The following is a 23,126-nucleotide window of genomic DNA, read 5'->3' as shown; positions in this document are numbered from 1 at the left end:
TAAAACTCAGGTATCCTCTTTCCTAGAAAATCAGGATAATGTCTGTTCCCTTCAGATACCATAACGTATTCCATGTCCAGTGGTTAAAAGAATACTCTATCAGGAGTCGGGAGACCTAATTCTAGTCTTGCTTCTTTTGCTAATTATGCAACCTTCCTCTTTCCTCATTTGTAAAATGAGGATGATTCCTGGGCCCAAACGAATTACTGTAGGAGACAAAAGTTTTGTGAACTTAAGCTGTCTTCTGCATTTTTCCATATTTTATCCATTCTAAGCCTTATGTAAATTTTTTTAAATAAATTCATTTATTTTATTGATTTATTTTTGGCTGCATTGGGTCTTCGTTGCTGCACGCAGGCTTTCTCTAGTTGCGGTGAGCAGGGGCTACTCTTGATTGCAGTGTGCGGGCTTCTTGTTGTGGTGGCTTCTCTTGTTGTGAAGCACGGGCTCTAGGCGCACGGGCTTTAGTAGTTAATGGCGCGTGGGCTCAGTAGTTGTGGCTTGCGGGCTCTAGAGCACAGACTCAGTAGTTGTGGTGCACGGGCTTAGTTGCTCTGCGGCATGTGGGATCTTCCCAGACCAGGGCTCAAACCCGTGTCCCCTGCGTTGGCAGGCAGGTTCTTAACCACTGCGCCACCAGGGAAGCCCTTAAGGCTTATGTAAATTTTAAAAAATATTTTTGAAGTTAGAATGTGTCTTATAATTGATGATATCTTAAAGTTAATTGGCAGAGTCTTTTTCCCCTCAGTGGTATGTAAGATGTCTTTTCTTAAAGTCGATGGTATCTTAAGATGCAGTGGCATGCGGATATATATTTTGTAGTCTTTGACGTTACTGTAACAAATTCACCAGTAAAAAAAAGTATCTGATTTTTCCTGAGAAGAGTACTTTGTTATGAGCCACATGAGCTTGAGATACCTGACTACATTAACAAAGTCCCTCCCTGACTTGCAAACATCCCATTTATATGCCTGGACCAGTTGTGTCCAGGGAGCTGGGCGAGTGAGAATTTGCTTGGTTACTTCTCTTCTTGGTCAGCTTCCAGCCTTTGGCCTCTGCCACTGCAGAGTTGGGGATTGAGACCACACTTGGAATATGTAGTCTGTGGGAGGCTGCTTAGCAAAAGGGTTGGAACCCAGCCCTTCTTTCCACTCTTAGCCTCCATACCTGTGTCTGTCTCCTGCAGGGGTTGTTTGGATCCCACACGTATCCAGCTGTTACCCCAGCTCCTCAGTCCTCCCTCTGGCCCCCCAAGATATGTTCAGGAAGTACTGTTGTGGTTAGATTTCCAGCTAGCCCACCAAATCCTTTCTAACCAGGAATGTCTTTGTTTTCAATGGAAATGTAGGAGAGAACAGTTTTGTTGAAAATGTGCTGTGTTTCAGCTGCTCTGTGTTTAACCAGGCTTTCAAGTGAAACTAACCACCATTTGTACCATGATTTCTGTGGGAAAATGCATTTTGCATTCCAAAAGCTGACTTTAAAATGGAATTTGGAATACATCCCATTTGTTCGTTCAGTACTCTTGTGTGTATTTGTATAGATCAGGAAGCTTTTGTAACATTTTCTTCTGCAAGGTACTTAATTTTAATATACAATTTTCCGTTCTCCAGGATGCCCAGGGAGTAGAGGAACGAGAAGCATTAGCAAGAATGGCAGCTAATGTTGAAAACACGGCTTCTGCTGACTCGGAGGCATATATTGAGAAATACCTCAGGAGCGTGCTGGCAGTGGAGAACCTTCTCACGTTAGATCGTCTTCGCCAGGTCAGCCGACAGAGCTGGTGGCCGTGGTGCCAGCCCAGCCTGACTCTGGGTTTCACTTTCCACAAGTCACAGTGTTGTTACATCTAAACTTTTGAAGCCTCTGAGTGGAGCATATTAATTTAGATTAAACTTGCTGGGTGAGTCTTTGAAGATACAGAAAGTGCTGGAAAGTTACTTTTTCCAAGACCCTAAATGGTATCTAGTTGCCATTTGGAAGTAGTGGAAGAGAATATGTAACTCTTGGTGGCTAAGGAAGTATTTTAGAAATTCCTTGATACTGGGTCATAATGTCACAGAAGGTAGAGTGCTGTGCCCTTCTTTGCCTCCACAGCCTCGGAGTGGATCTCTAGAAGGGAAAACAGAAGTGCCAGCCATAAACCTAAGCCTCAGAGAAACCCTGAACTCCATTTTATGTGGCAATGTTGAGACTTTGTTTTTTTTAACCAAAAATACTCATGAAAAATAAAAGTGAATGGTCTGCTTTTAATAATCTTTCTCTTGGGACTGACTTCTGGCCAGCTTCAATGGGGCTGTCAGTAGATACAGAAAAGAATGATCCAGGTAACCTGTCAGCTGTTTAATTAACTTTGAGTATTCCACAGTGATGGTAATTGAGTCATTCTGTTGTGTTAAGTAACAGCCGTCGTTTAAAGAACTAGGAACGTGTCCATAGCTCAGAGCCGGCTTTAAGATACTGTTACTTCGGAAGTGTGTCTCTCGTGTATTTTTCGTCTGTATTTTCTCTGACTGACAGGAAGTTGCAGTGAAGGAACAGTTGACAGGAAAAGGGAAGCTGAATAGGAGGAGTATTAGCTCTCCAAATGTGAACAGAGTGAGTACATGGGACCCCATTCTGTGCTCTGCCGTCACTCCTCCTCTTTCCTTGGATAACTCCTTCCCATCCTTCGAATCTCATTTCGGATACCATTTCCTTCTAGGAACTGATTTAAGTGTCCCCATTCTCTACCCGGAAGCATCGGTGCACCCCTCTGTCACTGCCCTTCCTAATTTTACAGGGAGAGTACCCATGTAGGTCCCTCTGTAATGTTTCTCATTTATCTTCATGTCGCCAGTGCCTGGCACAGTGACTCTGTTAGGTGAGTGAGTGTTGTACTAAAGCATAACTAGCCGAGTGCCTAGGGAAACTCTTTGAATTTTCTAGGCCAAACTGAATTACTTATAAATTGAGGAGAAGTCTGGACTAGGTTTATAAACTGTGATTTATCTCTACTTTCCTTACTTTTGATAAAGATATGAATATGAGAGATAGTACACCTTTGTCTGAACTTGATACGCAGAAAAACCATGGTACAAGCGTTGAAATAAAGAGCAACTGACCCTTAGCCTTGGTGTTGGAGAGGTCCCAGTGAGAGGCAGGACGGGTCTCAGGCTGGAGGGCACATGTGGCCCCGCGAGACTGAGTGACATCACTGATGATCTCAGATGGAAAGATTGGGAACATTCTCAGGCAGTAAAAAAAATACCACTTTAATTCAGCGTAAATATCTTCTCACTCCTTCAGAAAATGATCTACTAAAATGCACTGGTATGTGCAGAGATTTGGTATTTAGAATCCTATGGTTTAAAATAAATAGTTTGCATGTATACATTTGCTACAATACCCAGAGAAAGGAGTCGTCCGATTAGGACAGGGTACGGTAACCAGTAACCTGGTATCCTTTAAATAGAAGGGGATAAACTAATGAAGTGTCTCTTACTCGGGCCCAGCCAGCTGTTGCCTCAGTGTATGCTGGATATCTGATGTTATACAAACTTCCCATCTTAAAAATGTTAATCAATTCAATTTTTTTAAAAAAAACTGCACCTGACAGTGTCCCAAAGGCCACTAGTCTAGTTTGTAACTTTGGTCTTGACAGCCTGTCTGATACCATCCAACTTCAACATTCTGTTGATTTGGTTTTCAAAGTCTTGTATTTCCAGGACCATAGATCTATGTACTTTTGCACATGAAGGACTAATCCCCCTCTTTATTTCTTTTTTAGCTATCTGGCAGCCGACAGGATCTTATTCCATCCTACAGTCTAGGTAGCAACAAGGTGAGTGTTTGTAACTATTTTCTATCAGTCTTTAACCCGTTTCCCATTCCAGCTTTCCTCTTCTCAAATATCACACGCTAGTTTTGCATGCCAGATTTTCTCTCAGTTTTCTATACTGTGTGAAATTGATTGGAGAGCGTTGAGTTCATTTCTTTTTAATCTGCCAGTTAAAATAATGTTACCGAGACCTTATTATTACTCTACTTTCTAAGGGTTAAAAAACAATTTAGTTGCTTATGTTCTTCTGTTGAAAATATTCTTCCTGTTTGTGTCAGAAAAGGAACTTCATGTCGGATTTTTAATAGTAAAATATTGATGAAATGATTGAAAATATATGAGGAGTAAGATTATGTCTAAAAGTTAATATTTGTTAGAAGAAAGAAAAATAAGTGAACAGCAATTTTGTTAGCTGGAATGTATTTACTTGCTTGTTAATATATCTTTCCCCAATATAACAGAGTTTTAAGCATAGACAATTCATTATCATGTACTTAAAGGGCTTACACTTGAAACTGTCACTGGATGTCACATGACACAGTTTTTGTGCCTGCCGTTTTTGGGTTTTTTTTTTTGCGGTACACAGGCCTCTCACTGCTGTGGCCTCTCCCGTTGCGGAGCACAGGCTCCGGACGCGCAGGCTCAGCGGCCATGGCTCACGGGCCCAGCTGCTCCGCGGCATGTGGGATCTTCCCGGACCGGGGCGCGAACCCGCGTCCCCTGCATCGGCAGGCGGACTCTCAACCACTGCACCACCAGGGAAGCCCATGCCTGCCGTTTTTTGAGGGACCTCGTTAGATGTTGGTGCTGCCAGCTGCAGGCAGTGTGCTCTGTGTTGATATCTTCACCCTTGAGGAGGCCAAAAGTGTCATATGAAATGGTCTGACGTGAGGAAGTTGTGTCAGAGTAAAAAGATACAGATAAAAGAAGATTGGCTACTTAATCATTATCAAAGCTGAGTGGTATTCATTACACTATTCTTATACTATTCTTTCTTTTTTTTTTTTTTTTTTTGGTGGTACGTGGGCCTCCCACTGTTTTGGCCTCTCCCATTGCGGAGCACAGGCTCCAGACGCGCAGGCTCAGCGGCCATGGCTCACGGGCCCTTTCTTTCTATTGCTGTTAAATATTCTACAATCTGTCTTTGTATAGGTTTGAAATTTTCCTTATAAAAACTTAAGAAAAAGACAATGAAGTTGATGAACGATTAGACTCATTTTTAAGATCTAGGTTACTAGTTTACCTGAAGTAATACATAGATATGTATTATGTGTATATATCCTATTATTTCAGGCAAACTACCAGTAATCTAAATCTTAAAAATATATATCTCAGTGTTTATAGGCAAATAACCTGCTCTCCAGCTCATCAATTCACTGACCACCTACCACGCGTCTGAAAGTGTGCTAAAGTTTAGTACTCCTTGATATGGGTCCACTGACAGGTGTGATTAGCTCTTGATAATCATAGCATAGTTGTGATTAGCTAAACAAAGCAGAGTTTTTGGAAAATTGTGTCATTATTAATTATAAATAACTCAAGTATTTTAAGGAAAATATAAGAAAAAACCATGACTTTCTGTGTTTTTTTAAAAATCCATCTAACCCAAATCCTCTATCATGAATTCCTTGAAAAAAGTAGCCAAAATTTCTTCAGCTTTTCTTTCTCACCCTAGTTTCCTTATGTTTAAATGAAGAAAATAATAGAAATCAGTAGTATCAGGTTGAAAAAGAATTATTGTTTCATCTACACCAAATAAACAGAAGAAAGGAACACAGATGCTGTAATAGAAGTATGCCTAGGTAGAGTAGGAGCCCAGAGGAGGGAGTGGGCACTTTTATAGGTATTATTCAGGGACCAAGAGAGGCTGCGGAGAGGGGGAACCCTCCGCCCCCAATAAGCTTAATGCTGAAAGAGGATAAGGTCCACCCAGGGCAGGGAAGGGGTTGAAGCAAGAGTGGGAACAGACGTGTGGAAGGAGGAAAGAGCATTAGTAAAGCAGAGAGGGTGTAGTGTGGGGTAGAGCCCGGAGAAAGGGGCCTTATTTCAGAAGTCCCTATAGGATGTGCCTAGGAGTAGCGCGGGAGCTGGGTCACTTGAGGGAGTATTTTTAAACAGTCCACCTAAACCCCACTCATGTTCCTGGCTGTGGTGTATAAAATTACGTTAGAATAATGTATATAGTAGAAATGTGTACACTTACCAATGCACAAGTGAGGGTGGGGAGAGCAGGTGGGGTAGAGGTCTCAGCAGTGGGGAGGGGGAGGGAGAGATTCAGGACGTGCTCAGGAGATGGAAGCTCTAGAACTCAGCCGACATGAAGAACAAGGTGGAGCCCAGGGGAGACAGGGTGACGTGGGCTCTGGGTGACAGTGCAGAGAGGTGAAAGTTGCAGGCGCAGGGTTGGGGAAGAAAATGACTGAGGTCAATTTTGGACAAAAGTTATGTCTGCCAGTTCAGGGGTCTGGAAGCCTGAGCTGAAGACAGATTGGGGAGCTCAGGGCCTGGTTGGAACAGTGTGAGGGATTTGAGCACAGAGGCGAGGCTGTGCGGGCGTGATGGTGAAACTTTTCAGGCCTGCGCGGGAGGGGAAGCCGGCCAGGGCGACGACGGACCGGAGTCCTCAAAGAGGAGAGGAAGCGCAGGAGGGCAGCTTGGAAACGTGCCGGAGAAAGACGGTTTAGGAGCTCCTTCCAGACTCCTCAGAGACCGAAATGAGGACTGAAAAGACTATTTTGGGTGTGAGAGTGAAGAGTTTATTGGAGGCCTTTCCCAGGGCAGTCTCTTCTGTGGAGGATTGGGGAGAAGTAAGCAGGACGTGTTTTGGGGGGGGTTGTTTGTTTTTGTTTTGTTTTTTCTTTGGGTTTTTTTGGGGGGGCATGCTGCGCGGCTTGCAGGATCTTAGTTTCCTGACCAGGGATCGAACCCGTGCCCCTTGCAGTGGAAGTGCAGAGTCCTAACCACTGGACCGCCAGGGAAGTCCCAGCAGGGCATATCCTCTCAGATTTTACTGGTGTCCTGGTGCCGTCCCAGCAGCAAGGATCTGGTTCTGTCTGCTCTATGTCAGCATGTATTTTCAGTTTTTGTCAGACGCCTCCAAACAGTGAAGGACCCTTTTCTCTTGTTGCAGCAGTTTTCAGTCTTCCTCAAAACTTGGCCTCTCTCACCCCTCCGCAACCACAGCAGTCCCCGGCCTCTGACAGACAGTGGAGTTCTTGTCAGGGAAAACAGAAAAGCCAGTTCCCCACTACTAACGGTGCTCCCAGTTCAGCTGTGGAGCTATTATTTTATCTTCTTGTGAACTGTTGGCCCCCATGGGCCCTGAATGGTTACCAGGCATGGCTGGGATTCCATGCACTCCATCACTGTCACCACGGGCATCACTTGACTTCCTGCTTGTGTCCAGATCAGTAGGTTTTATGAATGTCCACATACCCAAATCAGAGACCTTTTGCTTTTCACTAGGGGAAAGGTAGAGGAAAACTGTTCTAAGATTTAATGGATGGACCTGTTTAATGAGTATGGAAATTCAGGTGACAGAGGATCATAACTGATGCTAGGAAACAAAGTGATAAGAACACTCAGCAAAGAGGATTTGGTTCCAGGCTCACTTCAGGAGGGAGCACAAAATGGCTCCCCCGTTTGCAGGTGAGGGGCCCTCAGTAGTTTTATCATTTAAAGCAGGGCCTCTTAAAAGATTTTTAAGGAAAATAAATATTTTTTAAATTGTATTTTCTTACTAGCGAGAAAAGAAACATTTCCCTCCACCAATAGCAGCAAGGAACAGAGATTCCTCCCTTTGGTCTTTTAAATGAAACAATGAAAAACATTGTCAAATATGGCATTGCTTAGAATTCAAAATTGTGATAATGCTATGCATAATAGCATTCCTCAGGGTAGTGTTTAAACTAGTTGACATACAAATTATCCAAGTCCTATTAAACCCCTTTACACAGCAGCAGTGCTCATAGACATATGAAATGACATATATATGAGGGTGCCCATTGCCACATTGTTTATAATGCAGAAGATTGGAAACAAGCTAAATGTCCGTTGGTTTGGTCTGGTTAAATCTATTTTCTCCCTGTGAGTGTGTGCACGTGCACGTACACACACATAAGTAAATGGGATACCATACAGCTGTAAAAAATAATCAGGAACCCCTCCAGGTACTAATGTGGAAGATCACCAGGATATACCTAGTGATTAAAAATGCAGTGCAGCACAGTATGCTGCCATTTGAATTATAAAAGGAGGGAAACAGAGAGGTGCGTGTGGCTGTTTATAGATTTGCTCACATAGACGCAGGAAACCCTATAAGGGTATATGATAAACAGATACCATTACTTACCTGCCTGGAGAGGGAGTAGAAGCATGTGGGCACCTGAGGTAGGAGGCTCCTCACTGTGTGCCATTTTATATTACTTGTTTTTTGGATCATGGGAACAAATTACCTATTGAAAAAAATTAAATAAAATTAAAAATTTTTATTCTCTACCCTTTATAGTAGGCAGAAGATTTTATTCTCTAGTAAGTAGTGGTTTGAGAAGGTCTTCAGTTGCTTTATCTGTAATAATTTTCGCACAAAATCCTCAAGGAGAGATTACTAAAGAAATTGTTCTGGAAAATCTCAAAGACTCATGTTGTTTTTTTTCTTTTCTTTTGGAGACTTCCTTCATTTTGCAGTTTTCAGAGATCCAGGGAGAGGTAATTAATCCATTAGGTTTTTCGTAATGAGTGGGATACAAGTATTATCCTACTATCTAAAACATGCTTGCTTTTACCTTGAGAATAAGAATGCATTTCTAAATGTAGTTTTTATAAGACGACTAGATTTGACACTGTACTAAGTTTTTGGCTCTTACCCTTTGGTGAAAATAACTTTGGTAATCAGTATACACAATTCCTCTCAAATGTTCCTTGTTACCTGGGCTATGAAAATATCTGTCAGAAGAGACCAGGAACGAAGGCATCTGATGGAATGTAGAAGGCTCTGGCATGTGAAGAGTTGGAGTTAATTCATTAATTAAGCAAATGATATAGTAAATGTTTGAGAACTTGTACGGTGTCCTTTTCTCAAGCATGGGACGGGGGAGAGAAGCAAAGAAGAGAGCAAAAGTGCCTTGGGCCTTCCTTCAATGCCACAGAACTTTGCTCAGTGGGACCATCTTGGCTTCCTTGCATGAAAGTAGTTAACGTACAGGGAAGTTGAGTCAGAAATATAATTTTAACCTGGAATCGATGCTTAAAATGCTAGAAACTGTATTTTGAAAAAATTGAAAATTATAATCACATTAGTTACATCTACCTTGCAAACTCGTGTGGGCCTGTTTCTGGGTTCTCTGTTCCATTATCTATGTGTCTATCCCTCTTTCTTGATTATGAAATCAGAGTTACAGACCAGAGAATCTGATGTGCCATGTCCTCCCCACCTAATATCAGAACATTCAGGTTTAGAAGCAGGGAGAGGCCACGGAGTAAGTTCAAGTCTGCCTTTCCCTACTAATTTTCAGTTAATGTCATGGCAAAGATTAGTCAGTCGGGAGAAAAGTAACACTAAAAGGTGTGTCCGGGAGGCAGGAGCAGAGAGTGTGATAGGATTAGGGCTCTTGGGGAGGTGAGAGCAAGTGGTAAGGTACTAAATCAGTGTCACACTTTGGCCTATAATACTTGGAATTCGGCCAGCCACATTTTGCATGCCCTTATTTATTGATGCTCGCTACATATTAAAGTTGGAATTGTTTACTGAGCTCCACCAAGATGCAACTGATGAGCTAATTAATCTTAAAAAGATAAATTGAATTTTATTAACTACTCTTAACTTTTAATTTCACCTTATGGCCTAAAAGAAATCATCTTGAAAAGCTTTTCAATTAAGAATATAAAATATTCCTAATTGCAGTGATGTTATTTACTGTTACTGGCCATTTCATCATTATTGTAAGGCAGTTTTTCTATAGGTATAATGAAAACTTAGCAAACTTTTTGTGACCAGTCTACCAGATTAGACTCATATTTAGGTGCAGAATTAATTTCAGCAGATTATTTTTCCGTTTAAACAGTGCCTGTGCATTGAGATCTTTCACAATCCAAGGAACTCAGTCAACAAAAAATACTGGTCTTACTTAAAGACATTTTAAATGGAATTATATATTTTTAAATAAGTTAGTAAGATGTTTGTCAGCTTCTGATTGGAGTTTTTGATGCAATTAAAAGTAGCCAAAAGCCTAAAGGAATATTCAGTTAACAAAATGAATTGTGTGTTTTGGCTCCATCACCTTCCTGAAAACTGCAGTTATGTAGTGTGGCACTAGTTAAGGCTGGTACCAAATATGAGTCACCTCTTCTTTAGCTGCATGAGAAGCCATCTTTGGACCTGGAATGTCACTGGTGCTTCTCTTTGTTTACCTCTTTGTCACTTTCCTGATCAAAACCAGACCTCTTTACGGAATACCCAGAGCATTTGTGTCTGTCTGGAGAGTGGTAACAGGAAAACAGGGGGTGCCCAAGGGGGACCGATCAGGTCCTCAAGTCAGCTGAGAGCGTGCTGTGTTTTTCCCTGTTGGGTTTTGCCGTTAAGCTAGTGTCCATCGACAGATAAATGGATAAAGAAGATGTGGCACATATATACAATGGAATACTACTCAGCCATAAAAAGAAACAAAATTGAGTTATTTGTAGTGAGGTGGATGGACCTCACAGAGTCAGGCATACAGAGTGAAGTAAGTCAGAAAGAGAAGAACAAATACCGTATGCTAACACATATATATGGAATCTAAAAAAAAAAGGTTCTGAAGAACCTAGGGGCAGGACAGAAATAAAGACGCAGATGTAGAGAATGGACTTGAAGACACGGGGAGGGGGAAGGGTAATCTGGGACAACGTGAGAGAGTGGCATGGACTTATATATACACTACCAAATGTAAAATAGCTAGCTAGTGGGAAGAAGCCACATAGCACAGGGAGATCAGCTCCGTGCTTTGTGACCATCTAGAGGGCTTTCTCTAGTTGTGGCGAGTGGGGGCTATTCTTTGTTGCGGTGCGCAGGCTTCTCATTGCGGTGGCTTCTCGTTGCGGAGCCCGGGCTCTAGGCACGGGGGCTTCAGTAGTTGTGGCTCGTGGGCTCTACAGCGCGGGCTCAGTAGTTGTGGCACACGGGCTTAGTTGCTCCACGGCATGTGGGATCTTCCCGGACCAGGGCTCGAACCTGTGTCCCCTGCATTGGCAGACAGATTCTTAACCACTGCGCCACCAGAGAAGTCCCATTGTGGCTGATTCTGAAGGTTGATAGACATGAAAAATGTCAGAAACATCACAGATTGATCTTTCCAGATTTCAGTAGTGGAGCATAGATTACTGTGGTAGAAGTTTAAAAAAAAAATGCCATACTCTTTGACTTTGAGAGCTGAGCTCATAAGAAAGCAGAAAGGTCCGGTGTCTGGCCAAGTCCTTTTTATTCATTGTTCTGAGTTGATCTCCCTCTGAAGTACCTTTAACTGGGATGCTTCCTTTTTTCTTCCCCAACATTTCAGTAAAGGGAGAATAACCCTGGACCAGCCAAGCATGTGAAATGTATTGGAAAGACACTAATTGCCTTGTCCCTGGGTGGCAGTGTGTGTTGCTAGACCCTGGACCGCAGATTCCACTCCTGGCAAGAGAATGGATATGTACAGCCAGAGAGAAAGAATATAGTGAATGATTTCAGTGGAGTGTTTCTCCAGAGGTCTGCAGGTGTCAGAAAGAGGAAAGAGGAGTGTTGTACCCAGTTTGTCATCCAAATTTCTTGTTCCCTTGGAAGCAGAGCCTGTTCTGTCCCAGAGCGATTTGAGACACTCTGTGTCCCCGTCTCTGGTTGGCGAGACTGTGAGATTCCTCAGGGTTAAGATGGCGGTTAAGGGAGATGGATGAAATGTGTCTCTGTTTTTCATTCTCTGATGGGGCTAACAACATGGCTAAGGCTCTGTGTAAGTACTGTGTGCATCCTTTCAAATGTTTTCACTTGAGGTATTCGAATATATGGGACAGTAAGAGTTATTGCCTCCATTCAGATTTGGGAATAACATTGTGTGTGGGAGTTCCAGCTGGTAAAAATTACCCGGGAAGCTAGCAGAGCCCTGAGTGTGCCTTGGGGAAGAGGTGACACCTACATTATTTGTCATTGGACCACACCAAATGGCTGAGGTGCTGACTCCAAATCAGCTGCTTAGTTTTCCTAAGGGACAGAGTCCCACTATGTCAGCTGCTAAACAGGGAAGAAAAATGTAACGTATGAAAACAGATTTATTCTGAAATTAAGTATGTTGTCTTCAGAACAATCTTGCATGAGCTTAAACCCTGTAAAGAAAGTGTGAGACTTTTCTTCCTCTGAGAAGCTCAGTAGAGTGTTGACTTCATTGCCCCGTCACCTGATGGTGATGTCCCAGAGTACACAAAGCTGCAGCTTCTCAGACCGATAATTAAACTTAAATGCAAAAAAAGTTAATGAAACATTGAAGTATGTAAATCAGTGTGTGATTCATAGTAACACAAATGCTCCTACAGTGACATGTTCATAGTTCATTTCCCTCTCATCTCTTCATGTCTCTTTTGCTTCCTAGCTTCCTACTGTTGAGCCTCATACCATTTGTTAAAATATCAAGTGCTGAGAGAGTTCCTAGGGAAAATGGCCTTCTGTAAGGTAAACAGGATCCAGATCACTTAGGGCTTATCGATTTTATGATCAGTACTTAGGTTGCTGCTAAAAGCAGATAGGTTTCCAGTACATGTTGGCAACCTAAGAGGGCTTTCTTCCCCCATCCACCTTCAGGAGCAGCAAAGAACTGACTTTGCAGGGGATTACTAATGAAGACTCAAGCTGATCACCAGGGTCACTCATCTGTGGAGTACTGGCTTAAACTAATATAAAATACCATGTTTTAAACTCTGGTGAAAAAGAAGTCAGAGTGATTATCAGGGGACCAAAAGAGAACGTACAGCATTTAAAAGAGTTGTGTCTCTTCTTCATTACTGGTTTTTATACAGGTAGCATGGGTTGGGGTTTATTTCTTTACTGGATGGGACTGATGTTCAAAGTGTTTTGGTGCTATCACCATTTTTATGGCTCAAGTTCTAGACAGGTAAACTAATCCATCACCTGATGGGCATTGTTTTTGTATTATGCAGTGAAATCTCTTTAATGGGAATTTACAAGACAAGTTGAAAGTACAGTCAAACTTGTTAATTCAGAGACTACCATTATTGGCAACTTGTGACTACTTGGTTTAGGCTTAACTGGAACTCATCTTTAATATCTGTTAAAAAAAATGAGAGGCTTGGTAATATGCTGTTCTAGAGTTTTAACTTTCATGAATTGTATGTAGCGGAGGAGGAGATGCCTGACTGTATTGGAGTTGTTCCTAGGTTTCAGTCGAGACTCTGAAGTGAAAGAGGATGTCTTGAGGCACAAGAGCAGAGAGGGCCTAAGAAGCAGAGCGGAAGGGAGGATTTCAAAAGGAATGTCTTACTAAATAAATCCCTGTTTTGTGAGAAGCAGCCCGATATAGGAGAAAGAATATTAGGAGGCTGTAAATTGTAGTAAGCAGTAAACCAAGGTTTAGTTCATGTGATTTTGTCAGTGACATTGCATCATCTCACAGATTGACCAAGTCCTCAAGTCTAGGAGATGCAAAGCAGGTAAGTCTCTACCTTCAAGAGCCGCTGTGAGGGAGGAAGGTGCACCGTCGCTGGCACAGGTCTTTGCGTTGGCAGACATGACCATCTTGCCCCGTCCCCAGCCCAGCGGGAAGTGAACACCAGTGTTCACAGGTGTGCAGTGGAGCGACTGCAGGTACAGGAGAACCACCAACAGCATGAGAAATTGCTATTCCCGTACTATACTGTCAACCTCTTGAATTTTGACAACTAAAATTTTTAATAAGATAGAAATGCTTTTTTAAAAAAAAAACTTCAGACTGTATCTTTATCCTAGAAGTTCATTCTGCATTTGGCTTCAGTCCTGCCTTAGGCAAATGTTTAGCCATTTGGACAAAATGGGCAGAAAACATGAACAAACATTTCTCCAATATACAAATATATGAGTGGCCAATAAGCACATGAAAAGATGCTCAACATCACTAATCATAGGGGATACCCAAATGTGAGGTGGTATATTATTAGGGAGATCAATTCTATAAAGAAGAGGAAAAGTACAAGAGGAAGAGTACTTAGGTAATAAGATTTATCATGTCTTATAACAAGAATAAAGCTTTAGTAATGTGTAACAGATTTCTCTTCAGTATCTTTAGATTTTTTTGTTAATTGATATGAATCAGAATTCCCGATTTTGTCCTTAATAGGGCCGGTGGGAAAGTCAACAGGATGTATCGCAAACTGCCGTTTCTAGAGCAATCACTCCGGCTGCCCCATCTCCCCCTGGTTGTCCCCAAAATAACCATTCTCCTGATCCAGGTAAGTTATATTTTCATTTTTCAATCACTGTCATGAAATTTGAGCATCTTTCAGAAGTAGTTTAAATCAGGATTTCCTACCAGGTAACCACTGTCCTACTAGTTAATGCCTGTCTGAATTTTTCCCTTCCTTATCATAACATGTTGAGTCACATTGTTTTGAATGTTGAATTTATCTTGCATTCCTGTGAGAAATACCACTTGATCATGATGTGTTGTCCTTTATATTTGTTTGATTCTGTTTGCTAATATTTTGTTTAGAGTTTTTGTGCATATGCTCTATGATGAATATATGTACCTTTTTCATAACATTGTCTTTGTTAGGTTTTGGTATCATGATTACATTGGTTTCATAAAATGACTTGAGAAAAATTTCCTCATCTTTTTTTCCTGAGTTTATGTGAACTTGGTATTACTAGTTCCTTAAATGTTTGACAATATTCACCAGTGACACTCTCTGGGCCTGGAATTTTCTTTGTGGGAAGATTTTAGATTATGACTTCAATTTCTTTATTATAAAGTTAACTTTTTATATTTCTTTATAAGTTTTCATAAATTATGTTTTTTAGGGAAATTTCTATTTCACCAAAATTATTAAATTTATTTCCATAAACGTTACAGTGTTCCTTTATTGATCTTTTAATGTTTATAGGATCTGTTGTTATGTTCATTCTTTTTATTCTAAATAGATAATTTTTGTTTTCTTTCTGTTTTTCTTAAATACTTTTGAGACTGGTTTGTCAGTTTTCTTTAGTCTTCCCACAGAGCCAAATTTGGTTTTATTTTCTGTTTCATTGATTGTTATTTCTTTCTGCATTTCACAAATTTTGGCACGATGTGTTTTTTTATCCTTCTGTTCCAGATATTCTAATTTCTCTCTGATTTATTCTTCTACCCCTGGGTTATTGGGTAGCATACTAATTCATTTTCATTATATCTTGGGGGTGTATTATTATGATTGGTTTCTTATTTAATTTCATTATGAGCAGAGAACAGACTCTTCAAAATTTCAATCTTTTTAAATGTTTTGAGACTATATTCTATCTTAGTGAACATTCTATGTATATTTAAAAAGGTCTATTCTGTTTTGGGCACAGTGTTCTGTATATATCAATTAGGTCAAGGTGGTTGATAACCTTGTTCAAACCTGCTATATCTTTACTGATTTTTTTTCCCTCATATTTGTTCTGTCGGTCATTGAGAGAAGGTGTTGAATCTCTAAATAATGATTGTGAAATTGTCTATTTTTTCCTTTAATTATAACAGTTTTTGCATGATTCATTTAGAAACTCTGTTACTGGGTATAACACATTGGGATTGTTAATTTTTGCTGACATAGTGATGTTTCTTATTATGAAATGTCCCTTTATCTCTCTGGTAATACTCTTACTTTGAAATCTGTCTTGCTTGATATTAGTATAGCCACACCAGCTTTCTTTTGCATATTGCTTGCATGGTGTATCTTTGCCTCAGTCTTTAAAATTTTAGCCCATATTTATCTTTAAGAGTGATTATCTTATAGACAGCATATTTAGGTTTAGTGTTTTTTTTTTTTTTTTTTTTTATCTAGTCTGACAATTTCTGCCTTTTAATTGGCATGTTCTTTTACATCTAATATTATTATTGTTATGTCTGCCCCATGTTGCTGTTGGTTTCTATTTGGCCTATTTATTTATTTTTTCCTCTGTAATCTTTTTTGTTTTCTTTTGGGTTAATTGAAAAATATTTTGCAGTATTTTATTTTTTCTTTGGCTTTCTGGTATACCTGTATTTATTTATTAACATCTTTGTTAAAGGAGTCTAGTAGGTATCTTTAATTTTGCCACAGTCTACTTAGAATTAATAATTACCACTTCCCACTGCACAAATATAAGAATCTTGCAACAGTGTAATTCCATTTACCTGTTCCCCCACCCCTCTTATTTTGTATTATTGTTGTATCTTTTGCTTTTATAAGTGTTGTGAACCCATTTTACAGTGGTAGTTTTTTTTTTCTTTTTTACTTTGAAACAGCTATTTGTCTTTTAAGAAAATTAAGAAACTATAGATAATCTTTTATATTTTCCTTCATATTTATTATTTCTGTCACTATCTACTCCTTCCTGAAGATCATATATTCATCTGATATTATTTCTCTTTAGCCTGAAGAATATCCTGTATTATTTCTTATTGTGCAGTTTTCCTTGAGAAGAAGGGTCTCCCCTTTTGAGAATATCTTTATTTCACTTTTTTCTTCAAAGGATATTTTCACTAGATAGAGAAGTCTGAGTTGATAGCTTGTTTTCTTTTAGCTCTTCAAAGACACTGCATTATCTTTTACGCTTCTTTTCTGATGAGAATTCAGCCATCATTTGTGTCACTTTCTCATGATATGTAGTATATCTTTGTTTACGTTGTTTGCTTTCCAATTTTTCTCTTTATTTTTCTTCTTAGCAAGTTGGGCAGTGATGTGCTTAGGTATAGTTTTCTTAGTGTTTATCTTGCTTGGGTTTCACCGATGTTCTTGGGTCTATACATTGAGATTTTTCCAACAATTTTGGGAAATGTTCAACTATTAGTTAATTACATTTTTCCCCTGCCCCTTTCTCTCTACGTCTTCTGAGAATCTAATTGCACACATGTTATATTGCTTAATATTGCCCTATGGGTCACAGAAACTCTATTCTATTTTGATTTTAATTTTTCATCTATTTATCTTATTCTTGTTTCTTCTGATTGGATAATTTCTACTGCCATATCTAGTCTTCTATTAAGCACATCCAAGAATTTTTAAATTTCAGTTATTCTTTTTAGTTCTAGAATATCCATTTTCTTCTTTTTTTTAATAGTTTTAATTTCTCTGCTGATATTTCTTTCCTACCTGTATATTTGTTATGACCATATCCTTTTTTACATCCTTGGACCTGTGTATAAAAACTGCTTTTAAACTTCTTACCTGCTAACTCCAGCATCATGACCAATCTCCTAGTCTTTTTCTGACTGCTTTTTTCTAGACTATGGGTCATATTTAATGAGTTTTGACAAATTTATTTACTCATGTAACTTACACCCCAGTCGAGCTATAGGAGATTTACATGACTCCAGTTACTCCCCACGGTCCATCATTGTTCTGATTTCAGATTAGTTTTGCCCGTTCTACACACATCATATAGAGCACATCATATAGTATGTGCTCTTTTTGTGTTGGGCTTCTTTTGCTCGGCATATCTGTTCAAGTCATCCATACCGTTGCATGTATCAGTAATTTATTCTTTTTTTATTGCTGAGAGATATTTCACTATCACAGTAGAAGTTATCAGTTTTTAACCAGTTCTCCTGTTGATGGACATTTGGTTTGTTTCCAGTTTTAGGGTACTGTGACTAAAGCATGTTCTTGTATAGGTCTTTTTGTAACATTTCTGTTGAGGAAATACCTAGGGTGAAATTACTTGGTCATAGACTACTACCTTGTTTTAAAATTCTGTAAATTAAAGAAAAAAATTCTGATCAGTGTTTACTTGATTTACATATTTACCACTTTGCTGTGCTCATCATTGCTTCCTGCTCCTCATTCCATGCTTCTGAGTTTAGTTTCTTTTTTAGTGACTATATATCCATCATTAGTGCTTTTAGCAATCATCTCTTTTTAGTGACAAACTGTTTCTTTTGTATGTTAAAGTTTTTATTTTGCTCTCACTTTGAAGAATCCTTTTACTATGGAAAATATCAGACATAAAAAGTAGAAAGAGCATCATGATGTGCCCTCGAGTGCCCCATGCTGATTTCAGAACGATCAGTGCATCACCAGGCTTACTTATCTGTGCTCCCACTACGTCCCCACTCCCTCTCAGAATGACTTTGAAGCAAATCTCAGATATTATCTCATCTGTAAAGATTTGTACATGTATTTCTAAAGTAATACCCACAGTAACATTTCATTCCTAAGAAAAATGAAAAATAATTCCAAAATATCATTAAACATCTAGTCAGTGTTCAGATTTCCCCAATTGGATCAAGAATATCTCTTGGTCATTTTGAATGAAAATCCAAGTAAGGTTCACACATTGTGATTAGTTGAAACGTGTCTTAAGTCTGTTTAGTCTATATGCTCCTCTTCATCTTTTTTCCCCGTTGCATTGTATTTGTTGAAGAGACCAGGTTTTGTACATAGACTCTGTACATTTTTATTTTTACTGGTGACATCCCCACCAGGTTATTTAAACATGATTCTCTGTCCTGTGTATTTCCTGTAAATTGGTGGTTAGATCTACAGCCTTGGTCAGATTCAGGCTAATTTGAGGGAGGGACGGAAGGTAGGGTAAATGAATGGGTAGTTTTATGTACCTCCCTTAAGAGACACGTCATGTCTGATTATCTCTCTTTCTGTGATAGATGCAGCCTTTAGTTGATTATTGGCTAAATATTTATTTAATTAGAGGTCATCCTCACTCTAGAATGTTAGTTTAATTGCATGTAAAACTTTAGATTCTTCCTAATTTTTTTCTTAGCATTTAGATGATTATGTCTTCTAGCTCTTTATTCATCTTAAAATTTTTGTTTGTCTCCTCTTTTTTTTTTTTTTTTTTGGTGGCCATGCCGTGAGGCTTGCAGGATCCTAGTTCCCTGACCAGGGATTGAACCCGGGGCCCTTAGCAGTGAAAGCATGGAGTCCTAACCACTGGACCGCCAGGGAATTCCCTTGTCTCCTCTTTTTTGTTTCTCTAATCCCTATTTTTGCTTTTGACATATCTCTTGGCAAATAGCTTTCTCTTTGCTGTATTTTTTAAATGATTGAGCTCATGATTACAAAATATCCTTCTGTAACTTTTCATAGTTTACTTAGAGTTAATAGTCCTTTATGGAAAGGGTAAAACCTTAACCATACAGGTCCATGCACCATCTGTATTGCCAATGAACTTGCATCGTCTTGGTCCAGCGTGGAGTAGAGGTGGGGATGGTCATGCGCTTCTCTTCAGGCAGCCTCATATACAGATGCCTCAAGTTGACTGGCTTCTTCTTTTTAAAGTGTTAATTAGGGTACAATTTTTAAGTCACATATGACTTGGATTAGTTTTTCTTGAAAATTTAGTTTTATTCACTAAGAATAAAGAATTATAAAGAATAAAGCATTAATAAGTCTCCTAATATCATAGGCGTTATCTGCACGTCTGACCCCAGCCTTTGGTAATTAAGAGCAGGTAAGAACAGGGTTGGTTCAAGGCACTTGTCCCTCTCTTGTGAAAACAACTCAAACACCACTGTCCTCCTGAAAGGTCAGTTTCATCATCGTCATTCAGTAAACAGCATGAAAAATTAAAGTTGAATAAGATATGGTCCCTGACTTTAAAGAGGTTAAAGTCTGGATGGAGAGCTATACGAGAGTGTCATTGGCTATGTGATTTTAAAATGAAAAGCCCCATTTTATTCTAGGGCAGAAGTTATTGGGTTGGTCAAAAGGTTCATTTGGTTTTTTTTCTGTAAGGTGGCTCTAGCAGCAGTTAGTTGTCTTTAACTTCATTCGAAACAATTTTCTTAGATTATATTGTGACAGCTGTCATATCAGCGTGCATTTAAAAAAAGACTTATCAAAATTGGTGAATTTTTGTGTAGCCATTTTAATATTGAAGATGGAAGAAAAAAAGCAACATTTTTGGCATATTATGCTTTATTATTTCAAGAAAGGTAAAAACGCAACTGAAATGCAAAAACAGATTTGTGCGGTGTGTGGAGAAGGTGCTGTGACTGATCGAACATGTCAAAAGTGGTTTGTGAAGTTTCGTGCTGGAGATTTCTCACTGGACGATGCTCCACGGTCGGGTAGACCAGTTGAAGTTGATAGCGATCAAATCGAGACATTAATTGAGAAGAATCAACGTTATACCACGCGGGAGAGAGCCGGCACACTCAGAATGTCCAGATCAAGGTTGAAAGTCATTCGCATCAGCTTGGTTATGTTAATCGCTTTGATGTTTGGGTTCCATGTAAGTTAAGCCGGGGGAAAAAAACCCTTCTTGACTGTATTTCCGCATGCGATTCTCTACTTAAAAGTAATGAAAACGTTTTGTTTTTGAAAGAAATTGTGACAGGCGAAGAAAAGTGGATACTGTACAATAATGTGGCACGGAAGAGATTGTGGGGCAAGTGAAATGAACCACCGCCAAACACACCAAAGGCTGGTTTTCATCCAGAGAAGGTGATGTTGTGTATATGGTGGGATTGGAAGGGAGTCCTCTATTATGAGCTCCTTCCAGAAAACCAAACGATTAATTCTAACAAATACTGCTCCCAGTTAGACCAACTGAAAGCAGCACTCGATGAAAAGCATCAGAATTAATCAACAGAAAATGCATAATCCTCCTTCAGGATAACGCAAGACTGCATGTTTCTTTGATGACCGGGCAAAAACTGTTACAGCTTGGCTGGGAGGTTCTGATTCATTTGCTGTATTTACCAGACATTGCACCTTTGGATTTCCATTTATTTCGGTCTTTACAAAATTCTCTTAATGGAAAAAATTTCAGTTCCCTGGAAGAATGTAAAAGGCATCTTGAACAGTTCTTTGCTTAAAAAGATAAAAATTTGGGGGGCTTCCCTGGTGGTGCAGTGGTTAAGAATCCGCCTGCCAATGCAGCAGACACGGGTTCGAGCCCTGGTCCAGGAGGATCCCACATGCCGCGGAGCAACTAAGCCCGTGTGCTACAAATACTGAGCCTGCGCTCTAGAGCCTGCGAGCCACAACTGCTGAAGCCCGCGTGCCTAGAGCCCGTGCTCTGCAACAAGAGAAGCCTCTGCTCTCTGCAACTAGAGAAAAGCCCACGCGTAGCAACAAAGACCCAACGCAGCCAAAAATAAATAAAAAAGTTTTGGGAAGACGGAATTATGAAGTTGCCTGAAAAATGGCAGAAGGTAGGGGAACAAAAGGGTGAATACATTGTTCGATAAAGTTCTTGGTGAAAATGAAAAATGTGTCTTTTATTTTTACTTAAAAACCGAAGGCACTTTTTGGCCAACCCAATAGTACTTGACCAGTTAGTGACAAGACCCGGGTTTGGATTACCCTTCGGATTTAATAGGCGCGATGGATATTAGAGCATTTTAGAAGTACCCCAGTTGCTGCTATTTAATTGGAAAAGGAAACACCATTGTGTTTGAGGGTAACCATAATAAGAGCATGTTTTTTAATATTAATTTTTTTAAGGATACGTGTTTTGATTTATATTGTTAGATTTGCTTACAAAGGATATGTGGCCAATTTACAGTAAGGAAGATGTCTCTGTAATTGTTTTTGCCTTATCTCTTTTCCTTTCAATATTTTTGGCAGGACTCAGTAACCTAGCAGCCTCCTACTTGAGTCCAGTAAGATCTTTCATGCCGCAGATGCCGAAGTTGCTGAAGTCTCTCTTCCCCGTCCGCGACGAGAAAAGGGGCAAACAGCCATCTCCCCTCACACATCAGGTAAAAGCGTCACGAAAGCAACAGTGCCCGTGCTTCTAATAGGTTGCTGGCGCAGTGATGCTCTGTGCTGCGCTGAAGCTGGAAGGAGAGGGTAGCAGCACTGGGGGCGTCAGGGCTGGGCTTTCAGACCTGGTAAAAGCTCTGATAATTTCTCTTCCACTCTCCTCGGAGATAACAGAGCTGTTTAAACGCACTGACGCTCTCAATCCTTTTTGCTTTTAAAAAATGCCAAGTACGCTACTAATGTGATTTATGGTCATATCACTTAGAGCAACAATAGTGAAATTTATGAAGTGCACTTAGTGTTGTTTGTGTATTGCCAAACAGAAAATGTAATTCTATTTTTAATTCTTGATTTCGTTTCTTATTTCACACAATTTTACATCATCCCTGTCCTTGCCGCTCAACCTCTTTTTTCCTCTACTGTGGTTTACCTGTTCTTTCACTGAAATAGTAAAAGTGATAACTTGTCTTATTTCCCCTTTTTATTAAAACTCGCTACCTGGCCTTAGAAGAAGTTTTAGAGAAGATGTTAAAGGGTTTTCGAAATAATCAGGAAGCTGCTCTTGTGTGATGGTGCATGGGAAGCCTGTTGGAAATGCAATTTTTAGCCTCATATAGGTGTGAATTCAGCAGAAAATGATAAATGAGGATTTATTTATACTCATTCAAAAACACATACAGTGCAAGTTCAGTTGTTGAAATAGGTCTTTTGACATCAGCTTCTCCACATTCACTTAAACATTCTACTTGCAAAAATGTAGGTGAGTCTCCTTGCCTGAGACCTTAACTATTTAAAAGACTTTTCTAAGTTTATGAGTGCATATTCAAGGGGGATGGTGTTAGTTTTGTAAGGTTGCTGTGCAGATACATAATTTTTTCATTCTAGGATTATATGAGCATATATATCAGCATAGATGCACACATATTGTATGAAAAAAATTAAACATCGAGATTTTTGGAGATGTTTAAATTTAACTGGGCACTAACGGGTGCTTGACAGTTATCAAAATGAATCTGAGATGGCTAGAGCTTAAAAGAAATAGCAAGTCTCATATTTGGTGGGGGTGAGGGTAGGCAAAAAAGATTTTGCCAAGGGTTCGTTATAGCATACGTTATTCTGTTCTAAACTGCTACATCGTTGTTTCACAAAGTATGATTCATTTACTGTTTGTGCCAGAATTTCCATGGTAGCTTTTTAAAAAGGTAACTTTATAAAAATACAGCCCGGGGGCTTGCCTGGTGGCACAGTGGTTGAGAGTCCGCCTGCTGATGCAGGGGACGCGGGTTAGTGCCCCGGTCCAGGAAGATCCCACATGCCGCGGAGCGGCTAGGCGAGCCTTCGCGTCCGGAGCCTGTGCTCCGCAACGGGAGAGGCCACGACAGTGAGAGGCCCGCGTACCGCAAAAAGAAAAAAAAAAAAAAAA

At 39.9% G+C, this 23,126-nt stretch overlaps 1 protein-coding gene across 3 annotated transcripts in view; it reads left to right on the top strand.

The window, feature by feature from the left end:
• The window catches only part of KIF13B (kinesin family member 13B), a 200,266-nt gene that overhangs the window by 140,171 nt on the left and 36,969 nt on the right, over positions 1 to 23,126 (top strand). The window contains exons 33-40 of one of the 3 annotated variants that reach the window (XM_028494229.2): positions 1,614 to 1,766; positions 2,521 to 2,598; positions 3,770 to 3,823; positions 8,489 to 8,527; positions 13,456 to 13,492; positions 13,552 to 13,646; positions 14,155 to 14,266; positions 21,566 to 21,699. In XM_028494229.2, the coding sequence (XP_028350030.1) occupies positions 1,614 to 1,766; positions 2,521 to 2,598; positions 3,770 to 3,823; positions 8,489 to 8,527; positions 13,456 to 13,492; positions 13,552 to 13,646; positions 14,155 to 14,266; positions 21,566 to 21,699 (702 nt within the window). Of the gene's footprint in view, positions 1 to 1,613; positions 1,767 to 2,520; positions 2,599 to 3,769; positions 3,824 to 8,488; positions 8,528 to 13,455; positions 13,493 to 13,551; positions 13,647 to 14,154; positions 14,267 to 21,565; positions 23,086 to 23,126 lie in introns of those variants that run through there. The other 2 variants (XM_028494227.2, XM_028494228.2) reach the window with 2 other exon arrangements.

Source organism: Physeter macrocephalus, chromosome 9 (assembly GCF_002837175.3).
Source record: "Physeter macrocephalus isolate SW-GA chromosome 9, ASM283717v5, whole genome shotgun sequence".
In the NCBI taxonomy this organism is placed as follows: domain Eukaryota; kingdom Metazoa; phylum Chordata; class Mammalia; order Artiodactyla; family Physeteridae; genus Physeter; species Physeter macrocephalus.
This window is presented reverse-complemented; position numbering and strand designations above follow the sequence as displayed.